The sequence below is a fragment of the Erpetoichthys calabaricus genome, chromosome 3 (assembly GCF_900747795.2).
Source record: "Erpetoichthys calabaricus chromosome 3, fErpCal1.3, whole genome shotgun sequence".
Taxonomy (NCBI): Eukaryota; Metazoa; Chordata; class Cladistia; order Polypteriformes; family Polypteridae; genus Erpetoichthys; species Erpetoichthys calabaricus.
This window is the reverse complement of record NC_041396.2, coordinates 193,373,480-193,394,568: the sequence shown is the minus strand read 5'-3', so window position 1 is coordinate 193,394,568 and position 21,089 is coordinate 193,373,480. Positions and strand designations below refer to the sequence as shown.

Here is a 21,089-nt window from a genome sequence, read left to right as displayed (position 1 = left end):
CGTACTGGCCTCCATATGTTGTACAAAAGAAATTTTTACATCTGCTAAATATGATTATTCAAAACCAATGTAGTTATACAGTAGATTGGTGTAGTTTTATTAAACAATCCATTTTTGAAACATTCATTTTTCAGGCACAAGTTTTCCGGTGTCATCACATCTACCTATTTCTTAAAAAGCCTGAGCAGTTAGCTGTGTGGTGGCTATGAATCCCACTGCACCACCTGTTATTTGCCTAAATCTTTTTTTTTACCTCCTTTTTTATTTGGCAGTCCTTTTATCCTAGTTTCATTCCATTTTGAGTGTATTTGTATACCTGAGCAGGAATATGTTGTTTAACAGCTGTAAAAATGCTTTCAATACTAACCAATTAAATAAACTTTAATTATACTTTAGCACCAGTCTCTCATGATATGATTTACAATTAAGCGATCCTTTCTGAAAACTGTTACTGTTACTGATATTACTGATGTTCACTTTGTTTTTAATTGAAGATTCATTCTTCCAATGTGATTTACTTAGTAAAGGCATTGTCAACTTGTAACCAAGACGAGCCTGAAAGTTGCCAAGGGTGTGTCCCCCTTTTCAGGGATACATACAGTACGTATAAATGTCCTTTACCATTGAACAGTTTGCAGCTGTAGCTTGTGTCATAAGCAGGCTTTTTAATGTTGAAATGTTACTTGCACAAATCACCTCCACTGGATGTAGTGGAATACGATTGTTTCTCCAGGTGGAGATGTACTTTAACTGTGAAATGTTCCAAAGACAACTGTGACAACAAGCTAACTGCTGTCATGGCAGTGCTTTTAACATTGCACCATTGCTTTAGATTACTGGGATCTTTGGCTATCATCAAACACTGCAGCTCTGGACATTGAGAATGTGAATCTGTTTCACCTTTACTTTGGTTAATTCAAAGTAAAATTTAATTTAACTAATTCATCCTCCTGGCCTAAGATCAAGTGTAGTGTCTGTTCTTATCAGTTTAATATCTCATTCCATATCAAACAGATTTTTGAAAGGACTGGCTGAGTCTGCTGGGGCTTGCTCCACTCAGTCCAGATTACTTCTTTTAGGCAGAGTGGTGGCTTTCTGGCTAAAGAGTATGTGCTGGTAACTGGAAGGTTACTGCAGTATCTTCAGGGATGCTGTTCAAATATCTGACCCTGCGCTCTGACCCTAAACTTCTCTCACCCTCTCCCAGTTTCTCTGGAGAGTAAGTTGGGATATGCAAGAAATTACAAATTCCTAATGCAAAAAAATTGTATATGGCAAATAAAGTGAATTATCATAATCATGTATATTATAGTTGATTAATAAGGGGTACATTAGGTTAAATGATTTGTGTTTTCTTTTAAATAAAATGAAATTATGTATTTTAATAAATATGTGTTTATTATGGTATAGTACTACTGTTACAAGTGCTAACAATGCTACTACATGATCAAACACATGCCTCTTTTACCATAAATGTTATTTTTATACCTGTTTTGTTAAGTGCTTAGTAATGGAGCTTGCTTTTCATTTGCATACATTGTTTTTGGTTGTCCATCTTAGTCTATAATGTACAGTAAGAAAAGGCCTTAATTAATTGTGGACATTTCTATTCCTGGTTAAAGTACTATTAAGTGTACCCTGCTTTGAAGTGCAGCTCACTCAAAGCCTAGTTCCTGCTCTTTTCCCATTGCTTCTGAATACTCAAAAAAGCTAATGGACAGGTGCCTCATCTAAGGTATGTACCTGCCTCTTTTCTGATGCTGGCAGGTTATTCTGTAGTCCCTGTGATTCCTCCCTGCATTAAACAAGTCTGACTATTGATAATTGTAGATATCCTAACCACTCTCTTTCTCTCACTTACTCAGATGATAACATACACATGTATCATGACTGTCATATTAGCCAAAAAATACATTTTGAATAGTCAAGTTAAAAATAAGTAAATATTTGAATATATTCAGACTTGGATTAATGATACTAGGTGTTACATGTATGTGCTTTGTTATACTTTATTATTGTGGTAATTGCTGCAACAGATGCCATAGCAAGAACAAACACCAACAGTAAAAAAATAAATAAATAAAAATTCAAGAGTTATTTAAATATAAGAGCTATCAAAATTCAGAACAGTTGCACCCTGTAAAAGGGAAGCATTCAGTCTAGCTTTGACAGTGTGGCAAGCGGCTGGGGGTGGCACCCAGCCGGGATGCTCAGAAGGACCGAGGAGGGATTACGCCTCCTCCAGACCACGAGGGGGCGACTGCCCTGGTGACTTTGGGCACCATGGGAACAGAGCTTAGAAGCTCAACCCCATAGGGGCCCGTGGTCATCGCCAGGAGGCACCCCAATGCCTGAGGAGCCCTGGCCCTCAGCACTTCTGCCACACCTGGAAGTGCTGGGAGGAAGAAGACCAGGGACACCCGGAGTGCTTCCGGGTGTGTAGCCAGTACTTCCACCACACTTGGGAGTGCCAGCGGAAGCTAATCAGGGGGCACCTGGAGCACGTTCGGGTGTGTATAAAAGGGGCCGCCTCCCTCCATTCGATGGCTGGAGTTGGGATGACGAGAGACAAAGTCTTGGAGGAGAGGAGTGGAGGCGGACCTGAGAAAGACAAGGCATTGTGAGGCCTGGACTTTGGGGGAGTTTTGGGGTTGTGTGTGTTTCACTTGTGTAAATAATGTATAATGAACGTGTGTTGGGTGAACCATCGGTGTCTGCCTGTTTGTGTCCAGGTCAGCGTCCACAACAGATAGGTGCATAAGTCTTAAAACACTCAGACTGTATATACTATACCTCACCACTGGCACTCAGCTCTTCCTACAGAGGTGCTTTTTGCTTATTCCTCACATCATCCTTGTAACAGCAAGACATGTTACAATATCTTTGTAGTGCAGTACCCAGGCTAAGAGCCACAAAACGGGAACCATGCGACATTGTTATAAGGGATTCATGTTTTGCAGATACACAGAGTAAAAAAGTATAAATAGTGGTGTACAAAGTGCAGTGCCAGTGTGTGTGACTCGTGAGGGTTTAAGCTTCTTTTCATGGCTGCTTTTATGACTTGCTGTCCTAAAAAGGATTTTAAAGCATTCTAATAAAAGGAAAATCAGAATTATAACATTTATTTTCCATTTGCTGTAATGCAAAGGTCTTAGCATTAAACAAAAGCCTTTGATATCAGGTTTAAGAGTAAATGGAACAGACTCAGATGCAAAATTATATTTTTAGATCACCAGAGAACGTTTAGAAAACTCATCCAAATATTCTTGTAGTATAGGGCAGTGAGACAAAAAACTATGTTGTGGAGTGGTCTGGCTAAAAGTTTTACTAATGAAGAAAACAAGAACCATTCAAACTTAAGAAAAGGCTAATCATGGGCTTAAGATACAAAAACAGATCTATGAAGTACGGCAGCTTTGCATAGTGTGTCTGGAGAAAATCAATGCCAAAATTAATGCAGGTATTGTGTATAATCAAATGTCAGCTTTCAAATAAGACCGTTATAAATAAATTCATATTATATTCAAATAGCAATATTCAATCTGACAGCCTCAACCGGATTCTGCATCTGAAATTTGTTTTTGGCTTTGGCCGAATAGACTCCTCTGTTGTGCACATACTGCCATTATACTGTATCTTCCTGAAAAATATTATATCTTAGGAATATATTTTAGGCACACAAACTAAAAAAGTAGGAATCACTGACAGGTCTCAACATGAGTAGATTTATTTTTAATTACATTACTTTGAACAGGCATGTTCGTACCATTTACATTATATTTTACTGAGTTCTAATTGAGTTACTTATTTATACAGTTCAAAAGGTTACAGGATAAGGAGGTTTTTTCATGTTTGTTTTTTATTTTTTTTATTTATAAATTTGTTTTTGTTAATTCACAATAAGCTCAGTCTCATTTTGCTCACCACATGACTTATGTTTTACCACACCTATAATTGTTGTCAGTTCTATACTGATCTTCTCTTCTTTGTAACCATTTTTTGTGCTTATTTCATACTTTGCTAAACTGCACTTTTCAAATGACTTAAATAATTTTGTATTTAAAATAACATTAAGTGGTTGTACGGAAGCAGGTATTTTTTATTTTTAGGTTTTTCAAAATAGCAAAAAAATGTAAGAACATCCAACCAAGTGGTTAGCTTACTGGAGTAGTTTTACTCTTTTTAGAGTACAGTATGTTATATCGTTTTAAGAGAAATTACAAACTGTTTTGGGTGAATTTAAATCAGATGATTTATAAATTGTTATAAACATATTAGACCACTATAAGGGCATTTTAATTCATAACAATTCAGGGTTAGGAACTGGCTATCACTGGAATCATTTTGCAATTTCCAGTTTTGGACCAAACACTTTTAGAAATTAATAAACATGATTAAGGTATAAGTAAGCCTTTAAGGTTAACAATTTAGAAATAGCATTTAAAAAATGAATTTCTTCATATTGAGCCAATGTACACCAAATGAGATTGATCAAAAATTAGTTTTCTAAAAATCCTGTGTGAAAACCAGTAGAATTTTCAACTACCTGGATTAATTTATTCAGCTTCTTTTACATTTTTAGCATAATTGTTTTGAATATATTAAAGTTAATAATAAAAGGTAATTTATTCATTAGCAAAATATGTGTGATTCTGAAGTTTTTACAGTTAAAGTAGAGGACTGAGTGTCCGCTTTTCCATTACATATTTGATGTATACTGTATAGTGGATTCAGAAAGTATTCAGACCCTTTCAGTTTCTGCACACTTTGTGTTTTGAATTAAATTTTAAATGGATACATTTTCCATTTTTGCCCATCAATCTACACACAATCTCAAAATGACAAAGTGAAACCTGTTTTCAAAAAGGCATGCAAATTTGTTAAAAATAAAAAACTGAAATCTACAGGAAAGCTGAAGTTAAAAACTGAAAACGTTCATCCTGAAATATTTATTGGCCTAGAACAGAACCTCTTTTATGTTGACATTGTCAGTACTGTTCGAAGATACTTTGGTTGATAAAACAAGCAGCAATGCTTTCCAATAGCCATGAGTTTCACTACAACCAGCTTTGCTGATATCATCCATATTGATTACATATCCTCTCAAAGACCAGCAATTTTGACTTTGTTATACTAACTCACATTTTTATATAACTGGTGCATTCAGAGGTTGGGTGTTGTGACCCACCTGTATCTGTTTAATGTCTTTTCACTGCAAATCTTATGAAAAGCTTTCTGTTGATGACTCTGAGCATAACAGTGTTTTAAATCATGTCACTTGCAGAGGCACTCATTTTGTGTCTGATTTCCTGTTATTCAAATCATGCAGTCTCATACTAGGCCTACTCGTCCAGTAATATTTAAGGATGCTAAAATTTTTTGTTACACAGTTTCATTCTTTTCAGATTGTTTTAAATATATACATATTTGTGTTTTATAAGCTGTTGTATTGAAATTTTACTAAAATGTTAAGTAATATTTACCTCACAACTTCAAACTGTAGCCTATTTCTAGTACGTAAATGAAGTGCAACACTAAAATGAGAGACGTTAATTATTAGTGGCGTATTTCAAACTTCATTTTTGTGAACAATTTAAAATATCTCAATTGCACAGTAATACTGAACTCTTGTCAGTGGATATACAATGCTAAGAATAGGTTTTGCAGCAGGAATTAAAACAGTTTCCTCCTGAAGATGTTTTTCAGATCCTGTACTTGTTTGAGTTCTGCTTTAAAATGAAACTGATATGGAAGAAACCTTTTGCCCCCTTTTCCCCAAAGAAGAAAAAATAAAGGGCATGGACCATTGTGTCAGATTTTATTATCCCAGATCAAACATTGTATGATGGGATTCTGTTCCTTTCTCAATCATCTCCTATGGATATAAGTAATGATCTTAGGCTAGAAGGTTATGGAAAACAGGTTTATTGATTTATCATCTAGCTTTTTGGATGCAGTAGTCTACCTTAATGTCCACTGGACATTAACTTACTCTGTATGATTTTTAAATCATTTTTTCCAAGTATCATTAACCATTTCTAATAAGAACAAGCGAAAATGTAGAAAATGTATAAAGATTCTGCTGTTCTTACAGTGTAACGCTGTCTTTACACACTAATAAAATATTAGGCTTACTAGGTAGTGTTTATAAATCATAAATATATATATTTTTATATTTAAAGTTTTTGTTTGTTTCACTTAAAAATATTCTGTTTAGGTACAGGACATTACAAAATGGAGTAAATAATTTAACAACTTTTTTTTGCTTGTTATGCCAATTCATTGTTTATTTACTTTAATTGATGTTTGCAGAACTTTCAGCCCATGATCTGTAAGAAGTCCTGAACTGAAATAAATTATATTTTGAAGTATTTTCATCTTCCTTTCATTAGTATGGTTAATTCTTGTACAGAATATTGCAAGCAAAAATGTTTTTCTGCTTTGCTTGCAGTCTTATATGTATGTGGCATTGTGGAAAGAAAATTAGTCAAATCCTATAATTTTTCAAAAACTAGCAATGCAGCAGGAAAGTAAATGCCCTCAGTCAAAATTCCCCACACGTTTTAGAGATTTTTTCAAACATTTTACATCTTTAAATTATTTTACAAAAAGTCATAAATTCAGAAAAAGACATTATCATCAGAGAAAAAGGCACTGTGCAGTTAGACAAGATGCTCATTTGTCAAACATGATGCATGAATCCTCTATGTGCCATCATTAATGCATGTTTATATCTTGGTATCTCAATATTTTATATAGTGCCTTTAATGAACCACATAATCACTAGTTGTTTGTCTTATATTAAATCTTTTTATTACTAGTAAAATTTCTTTTGAAAGTATGCATGCATATATACTGTTGCAATACAACAAAGCACATTTTTTTTGACTATCCATTATTCTGAAATTGTTACATTATGTGTCATCTATATTATCTCATGTTATTTCTCATACAATAGAAGGTAGTATGAATGTTAAGATGGCTTTCTGCACAGCTAAATTTTATGAGTATTAACAGTACTCTTTGTGGAGCCTAAGGCCAGATTTATACTTCACGCGACGCTACGCATGCTGCAGCGGACGCTCCTGCTACGCAAGCATTGTACTGTTTATACTTGCGTGCGTACTTTACGTAAATCTCAAGGAATCCTCCAGGTGGCTGTGCGAGATATTATCATGGGGAGTGCAGGTTTGGCTTCGCTGTGTTGTGAATTGCCTGGAACACTCATTAAATTCCGATGACACCTTACCGCAATATCTCTGAGAAGGATGTTTAATGATTAAATCAATCAGTCCAGGGATTTGTCCATTTCAGCAAGCATTGGGCACAAGGCTGAAACAATCCCTGGACGAGGCATCAGCTCATCGCAAGGTGAATACAAGCACACACATACACGCTAGCGTCATTTTAGTGTAACCAAATCTGCATATCTTTGGAAGAAAACCGAAGTACACTGTGGAAACCCAGCAGGAAAACATGTAAACTCCAGGCAGGGAATATCAGCGATGTGACTCCCTGCAAGACAGCCGCGCTAACGCTCTGCCACTGTGACACCCCTAAGTGTGTAATTATTAACAGTATTCATTATTTAAATGAAATTACCGATTTATCTGTAAAATGTAACATACATACTTCAATGCATTTCATCATGAAAGTGATATCAAGTATAAATCTAAGGATTCTAAAGGTGCAGAGAGTTGGAATATCATACATTTAATGTGTTCTGTGTGGCGATCTATTGCTGTTTGCCACTGCTGTCAGTACCAGAGGAAGCCCTAGAAAAAAAGACGGCACAGAAGGCGGTATGTGAGACTTTTAAAATGTATCGTGTCATTACGATCGGGAATATGCAACGCTTGAATATAAAAGCACCACGAATGCATCTGTATGTCTGCATTTTGCTTCACCACTTCGAACCATCCATCAAACATCGAAGCACGCACACCGATCTTGTACGATCCGCAAAGCGGCTTTGTGTCACATGTAGCTAGTAACCAGAGACTCTGACGTCACATTCCAACTTTTAGCACACTGTGCCCTAAGACTTTTTGCTGGTACTGCAACTCGCGCACGCGTCGCGTTAATTTCTGAGGACCTGCTCAGAGGACGCATCAAATGAACGCTGGAAATGCGTGGCAGCCATGATTCGGGCGCGTACGCGTTCTGAGCATGAAGTATAAATGAGCCCTAAGGTGACATTGTCAAGCATATACAAAGGCTAGCAAGATTGCCATGTAATTACTACACTACTAGTGTATACTTGATTAAAAATGCCAGCTTTAAATTTACCTCCTTTAGTAAAGGATATCAAAGCACAGATTTTCTGTTTTATCATAAAAAATGTCCAAGAATGGTACTTTAGCCTCCTAAGGTTCTCTTTTATTGGTGGACAAGTTAATCATAGAAATGCCTAAATATTTTCCCTGAACTTACTAACCTTATTTCAAATGTACACCCTTCAATTCCTACCTCTGGAATTCCTATCTAGGGAAGGCTGCATGCTGTAGAGACCAATCTTGTTCTCAGTTTTTGCCCCTGCAAGGGCTAAACCTGAATGGCAATCTCTTCATTATGTTACTAACCTCCTACTCTTAGATGCTCTTACTCTTAGATTATTCTTAAATGCTCTCACTATATCTAACACTTGATCTCTGAATACCTTAACAATGTCTGAGACCAGCCTTGCTCTCAGTTTCCCCCACTGCAAGGGCTAAAACTCTGTATTTCCTGACAAAAGCCAGGTGCCTATTTCAGCCCGGATCACTAAGCAAAACCTCTCCATGCAAAGGCTAAACCTAAAGGGGATGTCTCCCTGGTTTATTACAGAATTACTTCACCTGGATTGGGATCCTACGCTACTTGTATAAATATCTCAACCCCTCAATCTATAGAACCTCCAACCTTCCAGTAATTGCTAGTGTCACAGTAAATCACAAGGCAGTTTTAGTTAGATAATATGAAAACCTTATGTCAATCTAATGTTACATTTATTTGTAGAGAAATCAGACATACAAAACAGTGGAAGTTAAAATAAAACATTTGACCTGAACGATGCAAATCAAAGTCTATACAGCAAGGTTCACCTCAGTTACAGTATGTGGTCAGCTTTTTGCTCATGCGGTCTTTATTTTCATAAACCACCTAAGGTGTTCCTTTTTTCTCGTAGACCAGTTGTGATCCTAGTCAATGCTGGGATGCTTCAGCATGTAGGAAACCGAAAAGATATGCTGCGCTTCCAAATTCCCTAGTTTATAGAGTGCCATAGTGGCTGAGTATGCAAGAACTGGCAATAGTTCATCTTCTTCTTATCACTTGTCAGTAAAGGTACTTTTAGCTATATACAGTATACCATGTTGACTGAAAGGTTCCAAGCACTAATTTGATACTTTCTTACATGCATACACATACTGGTTAGTCAATCTAAGCTTAAAGCTTATACAATCTTAATACAGTAGTTATAACACTATATTAGTAGTTATTTCAACATTTGCTAATCTTCATTCTTATTTGTATGCATCCTAATATCCAATTCCTCTTGAAAAACAATTAGTCATTCCTATGATTCCTTGTCATGTACTCGCTGCCTTTTCTTTTTGTCTGAAAAGACACTTAGATTTTTTTACCAGGTTGTGTAATATTAAAAAACTTTTTGAATATTCAACAGACCTCCACATTTCACATTGTTTGATTTTTGTGACCTCAAGAAATATTGGATGCCTCAAAATCTCTCTAACCATGTTTCTCACACCTACCCACATAGGTGAAAGAACATTGTATGGTAATTAATGTGCCTAGATACTGTATGTGTTTGTAACAAAAAAAATTTTCTTTTCTCCTTTATAGTTGTATGTTAAAGTATAGCATATCTACTTGGTAATGCTGTACAGTCACTTTGGAAAACACAAGGAAAAAACTCCATCTACTGAAAGCTATGGCTGCCGGGTTATTTCAAAAAGTAATAGTCTGAAATCAGACTTGAGATACAGTATTTGATTGGAGGATGGTTCATGTCACTTTACTATGAAAACAAGTAGTTGAACTGGTGAAAATCTAAAGCAGATCTGCAGCCAATCACAGCATGTCACAAAAAACATCATTTTACTTGGCTCTGAACACTAATTTTTACTTTTTTTTGGATAAAAGTCTGTCCATTTTCCAGTAGAAGCTCCATCTTCCCTTCTGGCCCAAGGTGAACTGTGCAGCAACCAATTTGCCAATCTTTGAATGCAAAGGACGGCCTTAGAAAAATGTGAAAGATTGAATTTTAAAAAGAAAATCTTTTTTATTAATATAAATTTAAATGAAATTTGAGTGATTTACTGCAGAAATTCCATGAACTTCTTGAACTGTATGAATATTATGTGTATGCATGAATATTTTTAAAATATGTGTTTGTTTCCTGCCTTGCACCCTTTGTTGGCTGGGATTGGCTCCAGCAGACCCCCGTGACCCTGTAGTTAGGATATAGAGGGTTGGATAATGGATGGATTTCTGTTTGGCTGCCATTTAATAAATAAACAAATCAATGCGGAGGCCTGAATCCTTAAAAAGGGGCCCATTGAAATGAAGGGAAAAGGAGTTAATTAGCAGTGAAAACTACTCACTGATTAGGAAAAGGGTTAGAATGAAAACCTGTAGCCACTGAGGCCCTCCAGGCCCGGAGTTCAACACTCCTGTACTAGACACACCCCAGATAGATTGCTGCCAGCCCTACTAAATCTGCATATCACTTCAGTAGAATCTTTACAGTAGTGTGTAGTTTGCTAAAAGGTATCAACAAGCAGCACACCATGCCGATAAATGTATTAGGAATTGCAGGCCTCTCTCAACTCAACTAATGTCAATGTTCAGAATTCTACCATTAGAAAGACACTAGGCAAAAATGGGTTCCATTTGGAGAGTTTCAAAGCAGAAAGCACTGCTAAATAAGATTAACTTAAAGGCTCATTTGACATTTGCCAAAAAATACCTTGATTACCCCCAAAAAATTGGGATAATCTTCTGTGGGCTGATAAATCCATGTGGAACGTTTTGGAAGACATGAGTCACATTCCATCTGGTGTAAAGCTAACACAACCTTCCACAATGGAGACATTTTCTTGCGTCAGGGCCTGAGTGACTTGCCATAACTGGGGAAATCATGAATTCAGGTCTCTGCCAGAAAGTACTGAAGGAGAATGTCCAGTCATCATTCCGTGATCTGAAGGGCTGGCAGCAATAAAGCTTGGGTGTGTCTAGTCTAATTGAACCACTTATCATTTAAATTTGGTTAATTCGTTGACTGAGTGACTAAGGGGACAATTACTTTTTCACATGGCTGATACAGGTATTGGTTCTTCTTTCCTTTAGTAAATCAAAGCATTAATTAAAATCATTATTGTGTTTACTCAGTGTGTCTTTTGTATGATACTAAATTTGTTTAGAGAATAGAAACAATTATTATGAATAATCAAAAATAAAAAAAATCAGGATGGGATAAATACTTTTTCACAGCACAGTGTCTTGAGTTACTTGAACAGAGAAAAGAGCAAAAAGCATTCATAATCAAGATCATCAGAACGTTTATGGAAAACTCTTCAAGCATCTTTGAAGTATTTACAACAGGACTACGTTAAGAATTATTCAGTGTTGTACCAAAATGAATTGCTTTAGTTTTGCATTATGAGGAAGGCTATACAAAATCCAGGCTTATCCTAACACTTTTGTACAGTACTGTATAATGCTGTAAAAGTTAATTATTAAACCATTCGACATTTATGTATAGTGATATTTAATCTGCATAAAATATGGAACGAAAGAGAAATTATTTAAATAATTAATATAAACGCTATTATGGCAGTTAACATTAGTAGATGACACATGATGACAAAGAAGAAATAAGCAAAAACTCCACTTAAGAGTATTATTGGAGAAAATAAACCTTCAGAGATTCATGGCCAGTTAATACTGACAAGGTTTCAGTCCTAAGACCTAGGCCAGCTGGATGCCCTTCTCTTCCTTGGTTCTCTGTAGTATCATGCAGCAAGTATGTGCTGAACAGTTTATTAAAAAAACAGGTTGAATCCTTTTACTGTTGTATCCCAAACCTCTCGATAGCACTGGTGTCGACTTACCATAGACAAGATTAGCATACATTTTAGCAATGTAACCAGCTACAACAGCATGGTACTGGGAAAATTGATGTACGTTTTTGAGCAATAATATTCATAATAAATACATTTTAACTGAACATCTGTGATTTTGACCCCTTTTTTCCATTATTTTCAGATATTATTTATTTGTTTTTGTCTCTCTGTTAGGTTCATGGATCAGTTAGTGAACCTTGGTGGATCTGGGTTGAAGATCCAGCTAATGATCACATTTATCATTCTGAATATTTTCTACTTCAAAAAAAACAGGTATGATAATGGGCATTTCAATGTTTTTTTTTTCCTTATACCTTTCTGTTTAAAATGATGCATTTTATAGAAAGAGAAATAATCCAGTGCTGTCCGGAGGTATCATACATTATAAAATTATAATGTAACTTTAGAATAAGTTTATCCATTTCAAGCAGTAAATATATAAAAACACATGTAGATTAACACAGATGAAAATACATTATTTCAACAAACAGCAAATAAAAAAGAAACTATACTACACATGTCTAAAATAACCATGGTCCTAACAAGCTGAAATTTTATGCAAAATTGATTGGTTACAAAAATCTGTCATGCATAGTGTGGCAGACGACTAGGGCTCTTGCCCAGCCTGGAGGATGAGAAGACCGGGAGAGAGGTCATACCTCCCCCAGGATACAAGAGGGCATTTGGACAATTCCAGAGCCATGCACTGCAGCACTTCCGCCACACCATGAAGTGCTGCCGAAAGAGAATCCAGGTGCACATGGAGTGCTTCTGGGTGCCCATGCAGTACTTCCACCACACCAGGAAGTGCTGCAGGAAGATTGTTAGGGAGCACCTGGAGCACATCCGGAAACAATATAAAAGGGGCCGCATCATTCCATTCAGGGAGCCAGAGTCAGGAGGTAGAGGACAGAGCTTGCAAAGGGAGGAGTAGAGGTGGCAGAAGAATAGAAAAAGAGAAACAAAATAGAGAAGAGGAAAGGACTGAGTTATTGTGGTGATTGGAGCACAGTGTAAGGTGCTGTGTGCTGAATTGGAAAACAAGAAATAAAAAGCTTGAGTTTTGTAAGTGTGCCTCTTGTGTCTGTTTGTGTCGGGTTGGGTGGCTGCTACGCCACCTAGAGTTGTCACAATAGCTAATATTTAACCAAATATGCACCCATTGTTATATTTCAAAGCTGTTTGTGTGTGTTGCAATAAATCCAAACCTCAATCAAAAGCAATAATGGTATTTTTAGATACTCAAGTGTGTCTTCTTTAAAAATAAGTGTTTGGTTTCCATGTTTTCTGCTCTATTTCATTAGTAAAATATGCAATTTGCACATGTATATGCCAAGGCAAGCAGTGCATTACAGCTGAGGGAATCTGATTTTATAAAAGATCCTACCTATTTTGCACCACATAGGATTAAAGAGTCATTGCCATTGTATAGCTGAGTTTCAGAACTTTTCATTGATGTGTAATTGTTTGTGATAGGTCATTTGTACTTCATGTCACAACTGTGCGGAAATTATATTGCTAATGCAGCAGCTCATCTTTACGCATTTTAACACATTGTTACAGACAAGCTTCTGTGAGACTGCATGTGGATTGATTGGTTGATGTTTTGATTGTATTGAGAACAACGCATTTACTGAAAGACTTGATGCTATGCTTGCTGTGCCTGGTATATTTTTGAACAGCACATTCTTCCTTTAGCCTTTGGATTAAGTGTCACTGGCCATGCAAATTTTCACAAGAGATCACTCTTTGATCGAATGTATTTGTATAGCGCCACATCATGCAGCTATTTGAAGTTTCACATGGGGACCTCTGTCCCACCCCCCTGATCGAATGTCACTGAATCATACCACGCACGTCACTGTGTCATAAGCACATGAGAAAATAAAAAACATTCCAGATGGTGTGTTCATGGTACATTCCCCTCACCCCCTGCTCCAATAAAGGAATATACAATGCCGTGAGATATTTTTTATCCCGTTTCTAATCACTCTTGCCTCACTATCCCCAGGAAGGCAGACACTAGTGAGGTTACAAAGTGGAAATAAAATCAAGAGTGGAAGTTGAAGTGAGCTTATTGATGAAGAGTACGATTAGAATTGGAGACACAGAGGTTTGAATTATACCATGAACAAGTCTCGTGTGTTTGTCTGAAATGGCCACCTGTGACCCAAAAGTGCCTGAAAACACTGGTTTAAGTGTATGTGTGGTGTGTTTGACTTGCCTTTGGAGGCCTGCCCAGGGCTGTTTCCTCCCCTGCACACAGAACTGACAACAAAGGAACTGCCCCCATCCTATAACCCAGAACTGGAAAAAACTAGTATGAAAATGTATTTGTGCACTTTACTGATTTCAGACATGAAATGCAAGAAAAAAGCAATAGCAACAAAAAACAAATAAATGAAAGCACATTAAACTTCTGTGGGGCAACTGTTACAGAAGGCAAGAGAAGATGGGTGAATTGCATAAACCCCAATCTATTGTGTAAAATTTCAGATTTCTCTCTGTCTAGTGGTAAACAAAATTGTTTCAAGGACAAGCTTGAAAAATAATTTTGAAAGTAAAGGTTTGGATAAGTACAGTATGTAATTATATGTGCATAGTTACAACTTTTTACTAGCAGCTTCAGAGTAATAATATATGTGTATGTTATATGTGCATAATATACTGTATGTGTATCTGCTGATACCAGCATAAGAGAAAGTATCCCCCCACCCACAATTACATCAGCCCAGGTAAGCAGGGAGCTGAGGAGACTTCGTGCCGGCAAAGCAGTGGGTCTAGATGGAGTATCGCCACGACTGTTGAAGGCCTATGCATTGGAGCTGGGGAGTCCTCTACAGCGCATCTTCAACCTGAGCCTGGAACAGCGGAGAGTCTCGAGGCTTTGGAAAACATCTTGCGTCACCCCAGTCCCAAAGGTATCATGTCCCGGTGAACTGAATGACTTCAGGCCTGTTGCCCTGATGTCGCATGTGATGAAGACCATGGAGCGGCTGCTGCTTCTCCACCTGAGGCCACAGGTCCGCCACCCCCTTCACCCTCTGCAGTTCGCATACCAGGAGAAGGTGGGAGCGGAGGATGCCATCATGTACATGCTACACCGATCCCTCTCCCACTTGGACAGAGGCAGTGGTGCAGTAAGAATTATGTTTCTGGACTTCTCTAGCTCCTTCAACACCATCCAACCTCTGCTCCTTAGAGACAAGCTGACAGAGATGGGAGTAGATTCATACCTGGTGGCATGGATCATGGACTATCTTACAGACAGACCTCAGTATGTGCGTCTCTGGGCTGCATCAGGAGGAGTATAGGAACCTAATCAAGGCCTTTGTTAAATGGTGCGACTCAAACCACCTACAACTGAACACCAGCAAAACCAAGGAGCTGGTGGTGGATTTTAGGAGGCCCAGGCCTCTCACGGACCCGGTGATCATCATAGGCTACTGTGTGCAGAAAGTGCAGCTGGATGATAAATTGGACTGAACTGCCAATACTGATGCTCTGTGCAAGAAAGGACAGAGCCAACTATACTTCCTTAGAAGGCTGGCGTCCTTCAACATCTGCAATAAGATGCTGCAGATGTTCTATCAGACGGTTGTGGTGAGCGCCCTCTTCTACGCGGTGGTGTGCTGGGGAGGCAGCATAAAGAAGAGGGACGCCTCACACCTGGATAAACTGGTGAGGAAGGCAGGCTCTATTGTAGGCACGGAGCTGGACAGTTCGACATCCGTGGCAGAGCGACGGGCGCTGAGCAGGCTCCTTTCAATCATGGAGAATCCACTGAACAGTATCCTCTCCAGACAGAGGAGCAGCTTCAGCGACAGACTGCTGTCACTGTCCTGCTCCACTGACAGACTGAGGAGATTGTTCCTCCCCCACACTATGCGACTCTTCAATTCCACCGGGTAGGGGGTGGTAGGTAAACATTAACATCATACAATGTTATTAACTGTTATACCTGCCTTGCACTCTCCACCTTGCATTTTTTAATTTGCACTGCATTTTTATCACTCTTTAATTAATATTGTTTTTATCAGTATGCTGCTGCTGGAGTATGTGAATTTCCCCTTGGGGATTAATAAAGTTATCTATCTATCTATCTATCTATCTATCTATCTATCTATCTATCTATCTATCTATCTATCTATCTATCTATCTATCTATCTATCTATCTATCTATCTATCTATCTATCTATCTATCTATCTAGCTAGCTAGCTATAAAATTTCAACTACAATAGTTGTTTTAAGAGATTATTTAGGTGCAAGAAACTAAATGTTTCTAAAAATGAGGACACCTTGTGCCAGGCAGTGTAACATGGCAATGCCATGGGATATGACATCTAACTTGGTACAATGATAATTGACCGATTGGGGCTCAATAGCACATTGATTCCATGGTTGTGCATCATAAAATGTCTTGGTTATATACTGTAAAATCCTAAAGCACAACATTTTTTGTTTGTTTTATTTAGTTGATAGTGGTGTAAACAAAGGTCTTTAATCATATAAATACTTTCTTTAAAAATATGGTGGGTTGTACTCACTACAGTTTTATCACAGAAGCAGAATAATAGCCGTTTATTTTTGGGTATGTAGTTTAAGTGCAATAATGCCAGAAACCCCTTAGTGTATACAGGATTAAATATTAATGTAGGGTTTTATAAAAAAAATAAAATAAAGCTCATTAGACAAGTAAAAACATGAAATAATCAGGTAGGAATAGTGTCATAATTGAACTCAAAGTTACTGAATACATAATGATAAATTAGTGTGCATTGCTAAATTGTCAATTAATCTGACTTAGTGATAAAGCAATTACAGATTTCGCACAGCAGGCAGCATCTTCAGTTCCACTTTCTTCATCTGCTTGCACTCAATATTCTTTCTGCTGCACTGTAGTATGCAAAATGTTTGTATAATGATCGACAGAAATGTTCATTATCACACCACTAATAATAAGCAAATCATATTGACAAGCAAACCTAAGCAGAGTGTGTCCTTTTTAGTATTTGTATGTAGTTTCCCATAAGTGGTTATTTTTTTTTTTAATTTGAATATAAACAGTACTTTATAAATATTATACTTATTGTTCAGCATAGAATGAAGTCTGTGTACAGTATTTTGCTTTTTTTTTTCCAGGTTGTCACCAATGAATCTCAATTTTTGGTATTTACCATTCCAATCTTTGAGCCTATGCCTTCACAATACTATATTCGGGCAGTGTCAGACAGATGGCTTGGAGCCGAAGCGGTTTGTATCATTAATTTTCAACATCTCATACTGCCAGAGAGACATCCACCACACACAGGTAACAAAAAGAGGTTATATATATTAAAATATTAAATTGATATTTAAGGTACATCATATGTTAACATCTTTAAGTGTATACTTAGATTAATATTAAGAGACCAGTGAGATTACAAATATGCAAGCTTTCGAGGCAACTCAGGCCCCTTCAGACAATCTGTAAATAAAATCTTGCCTGAAGAGGGGACCTGAGTTGCCTCAAAAGCTTGCATATTGTAATCTTTTTAGTTAGCCAATAAAAGGTGTCATTTTGCTTAACTTCTCACTACATCCATAATGGCTAACACGGTACAACACCCTAGAATTAAGGGACCATATAACCATTTAGCTAAATAACTAGGAGATCAACCTATTGTAAGCTGTTTGAATGACTCCAAAGTTAAGGTGTTAAATTACAGTATGAAATCTCTAATTAATTGAAATGGCACTTGGTTTACAAAATTTAACCAAAAGGCTACATTGGTAGTATGTAGGGCGGAGTGGTGGCTCTGAGGCTAGGGATCTGCACTGGCAATCAGAAGGTTGCTGGTTCGAATCCCGTAAATGCCAATAGGGACTCTGCTCTGTTGGGCCCTTGAGCAAGGCCCTTAACCTGCAATTGCTGAGTGCTATGAGTAGTGAGAAAAGCGCTATATAAATGCAAAGAATTATTAATTATTATTATGTAAAATAATACCATGGTGTGGCCAGTTCCCAAAAATAGAGATAATTTTTTGTGTGCTTACATATAAAGTAAAAAGCATCTACTGTTGATAATCATTTCTTTCTGTCTATCCACAACATGACACAACTGAGCTCTCAATGGATTGATTTTGTTAAAATTTGGCACACTTGTTCTTCTAGGAAATTTTAAGAGAAAGTTCAATTTTCGTTGATACATCTCAAATACAGTATGCTGTACAAAGTTTTGATATGTCAGAAATAGCCAGTGAAAAGCATTGATGAATTTTCAGATTTGTCTTTCTGTTCATGGTACCACAATCACAGGGTATGATTGCTGTTTCAAATTTCGCTTGAGAAAGAGATTGCTTCAACTTGTATATTTTGAATATCTTCATCTTTTACTCATTTGACAGCTGCTTTTGACAGCATAACAGTGAAACACCAGCAGTGTTATGTGCTCAGCAGTGGCTTCTGCTTAATATGCTGCCATATAAGCAGTTTCTGCAGCCGCATAGCAGCTTGCACCAACCTTTCAGCTCAGCTGTCCTGCTACTAAATTGTAGCGGGTAAGTACAATGATGTTTATAACAGTGAAAGTAAAAAATGCAAGTAATTTAATGTAAGTTAAAATGAATGAACGAGGAAACAAGCTCCACAGCCATGACATGGTGATATATTCATACAATGAATAAATCTGTGCTCAGGATTTCTGTTACGCTAAAGTAGCCTCTCAGCTGCATTATCTGAATTTTGTAATAATTCAGCATTTCTCTTGCTATATAATTCATAAGCAAAGTTCTACAATGACTTGTTATCCACCAAAGATGGACACAGCAAACAGTTTTAGCTTGAGGCTTGCAAAATAATTTAAATCTCCATTAGGTAATTCTTTTAAAAAAATTATATTTAAGAAATTTAAACCAACATTAATTAGCATTAAACCTTTTAACACCAACAATAGAACATTAATTGATGCAGTTTTTTATTACTTGAGTAGGGATCTGCTGATTATGAAGGATATTTCAGCCCCCTCAAGCCTATTTGTGCTCAGTTTTCAACTACATATTGTAGTGCTATTAAAAAATGTGTTTTATATACTGTAGTAACATGTATAGATTCTGTTATCACTGTTATTTTTGAATGGCTCACTATTACAGAAATATTTAGTAAACAAAATGTGATAACTAAGCCTTTGATGAAGTCACTAGAAAATTTAAAAATGCTCATAGTTTCAAAATCAGTCAATCTGAGAATGCAATTGAATATTAGGCTGTGCGTACATTTTCTTACTTGTTTATTGTTCCTATGATTCTTTATTTAATATACTTTATGACACCCAGTTGTTTGCATGACAAAGAGGTGAGAATCTTATGATTAAAAAAAGTAATACTGAAAAATTAAACTGTTTCACACATGACCTCTGTCACCAAAAATGAGAAAAAGTTGAAAGAAGCTTTTTGCACTGTAGTCTACAGTAGTTTCCCACACATGAAAATCTGGTGTCAGGAAGATCTACCCTGTAAGTAATCTGTTTAAGAATTAACCTCTTTTATTGATAAGTATTTTAGATTTTGACTGAATCATAGAAACTCATAATTGACAGCAGAACATTGTTTTACATGTTAACTGGCTCTAAATAGTTTGTGCAATTAAAAATCTATAAAATATTTCATTATACAGTTGATTTTCTCCTTTTCATACTCTTAATTGAAATAACTTTTATTTATAGAGTTCTGGTTATTCTGTGAAATAACAGGATTATGCAGTTAATGCCATACTATAACATTGTGTCTGTGTGACTATCTCCTATAATAATTTGGTATCAGGTGTTGGCACTGATTGCTTCCAGGATTGGCTCTGGCTTCAACTGACCCAAGCCAGGGATTAAGTAGGTTTACAACATGATTGGATGGATTAAATTTAAAACAAACAAACGTGGTTCTTTTCTGGAGACATATACTTAGCAAAGCATTGTTAACTATATAAGGCATGTCTGTTGGATACTTTTTTTTGTCAAATATTTACTTCTATTTCATAAATTCAATTAATAAAATTTATGTTGTCATTTTTACAAAGACCTGATGGATATTACACTCAGTTGTTTTGTATATTTAGATACTACCTTCTGCAACTGTACTGTATGTTTGAAAAGAGAATTTTTCTCATTAAAATTATAGTATTAAGAAAAAATAAATTAACAGAAATGTTTAGAAATGTGAAAATTTATAACACACTGATTGATGTTAACAGATAACACATTTCTTTGTATTTATGTACTTATGAACTGTTTATTTATTCTTTAAACTTAGAGCTACTAGATCTTCAGCCTTTGCCCGTCACTGCTTTGGGGAACAGAGAATATGAAGCTTTGTACAAATTTACCCATTTTAACCCAGTTCAGACTCAGATATTCCATACTTTGTACCACACGGATAGCAATGTTCTTCTTGGAGCACCTACAGGCTCGGGAAAAACAGTTGCTGCTGAAATGGCAATATTTCGAGTCTTCAGTAAATACCCCTCCTCCAAGGTATATACTATGTATTTGTTTCCCAATAAATTGTTTTACATTTTTTAGAAAATGTACAAAAATAGCATTATGTTAATAACGTTGGGTTATATCCTTACAGTAGGTGGTAATGCAGCTTATAGTTGTTTTGCAAAATACAGTGATTTTTGTGAAGCAATGAATTAATAAGGTTCAATATTTAAAAAATAGACAAGAAAACAAGTATTTTAAACTTAGTAACTTATATGTAGTCAATTAATAAGTCTTTTGATGGTTTGCACAAAAAGTACTGTGACAAATGCATGGAGGAATAATGCCCACAGAAACAAATGTGTACACCTAGTAAAAGCTCCTTGGTAATAATTTCTCCATTACATATACAATATTCATAATGTATAATTTTAATTAAGCATCTTGTGAATTGTGATTTTACTGCAGAAAAGTAAACAAAAGAAGAAACATAAATGGAAAGAAAACCAGC

The 21,089-nt window shown here is 36.4% G+C and overlaps 1 protein-coding gene and 1 pseudogene across 2 annotated transcripts in view; both read left to right on the top strand.

Annotated features, from left to right (window-relative positions):
* Positions 1–21,089, top strand: part of ascc3 (activating signal cointegrator 1 complex subunit 3) — an 854,735-nt gene that overhangs the window by 669,820 nt on the left and 163,826 nt on the right. For both annotated transcript variants that reach the window (XM_051925342.1, XM_051925343.1), the window contains exons 23-25: positions 12,300–12,398; positions 17,269–17,437; positions 20,409–20,629. In XM_051925342.1, the coding sequence (XP_051781302.1) occupies positions 12,300–12,398; positions 17,269–17,437; positions 20,409–20,629 (489 nt within the window). The remainder of the gene's footprint in view (positions 1–12,299; positions 12,399–17,268; positions 17,438–20,408; positions 20,630–21,089) is intronic.
* LOC114649742 (uncharacterized) lies at positions 943–1,097 on the top strand (annotated as a pseudogene).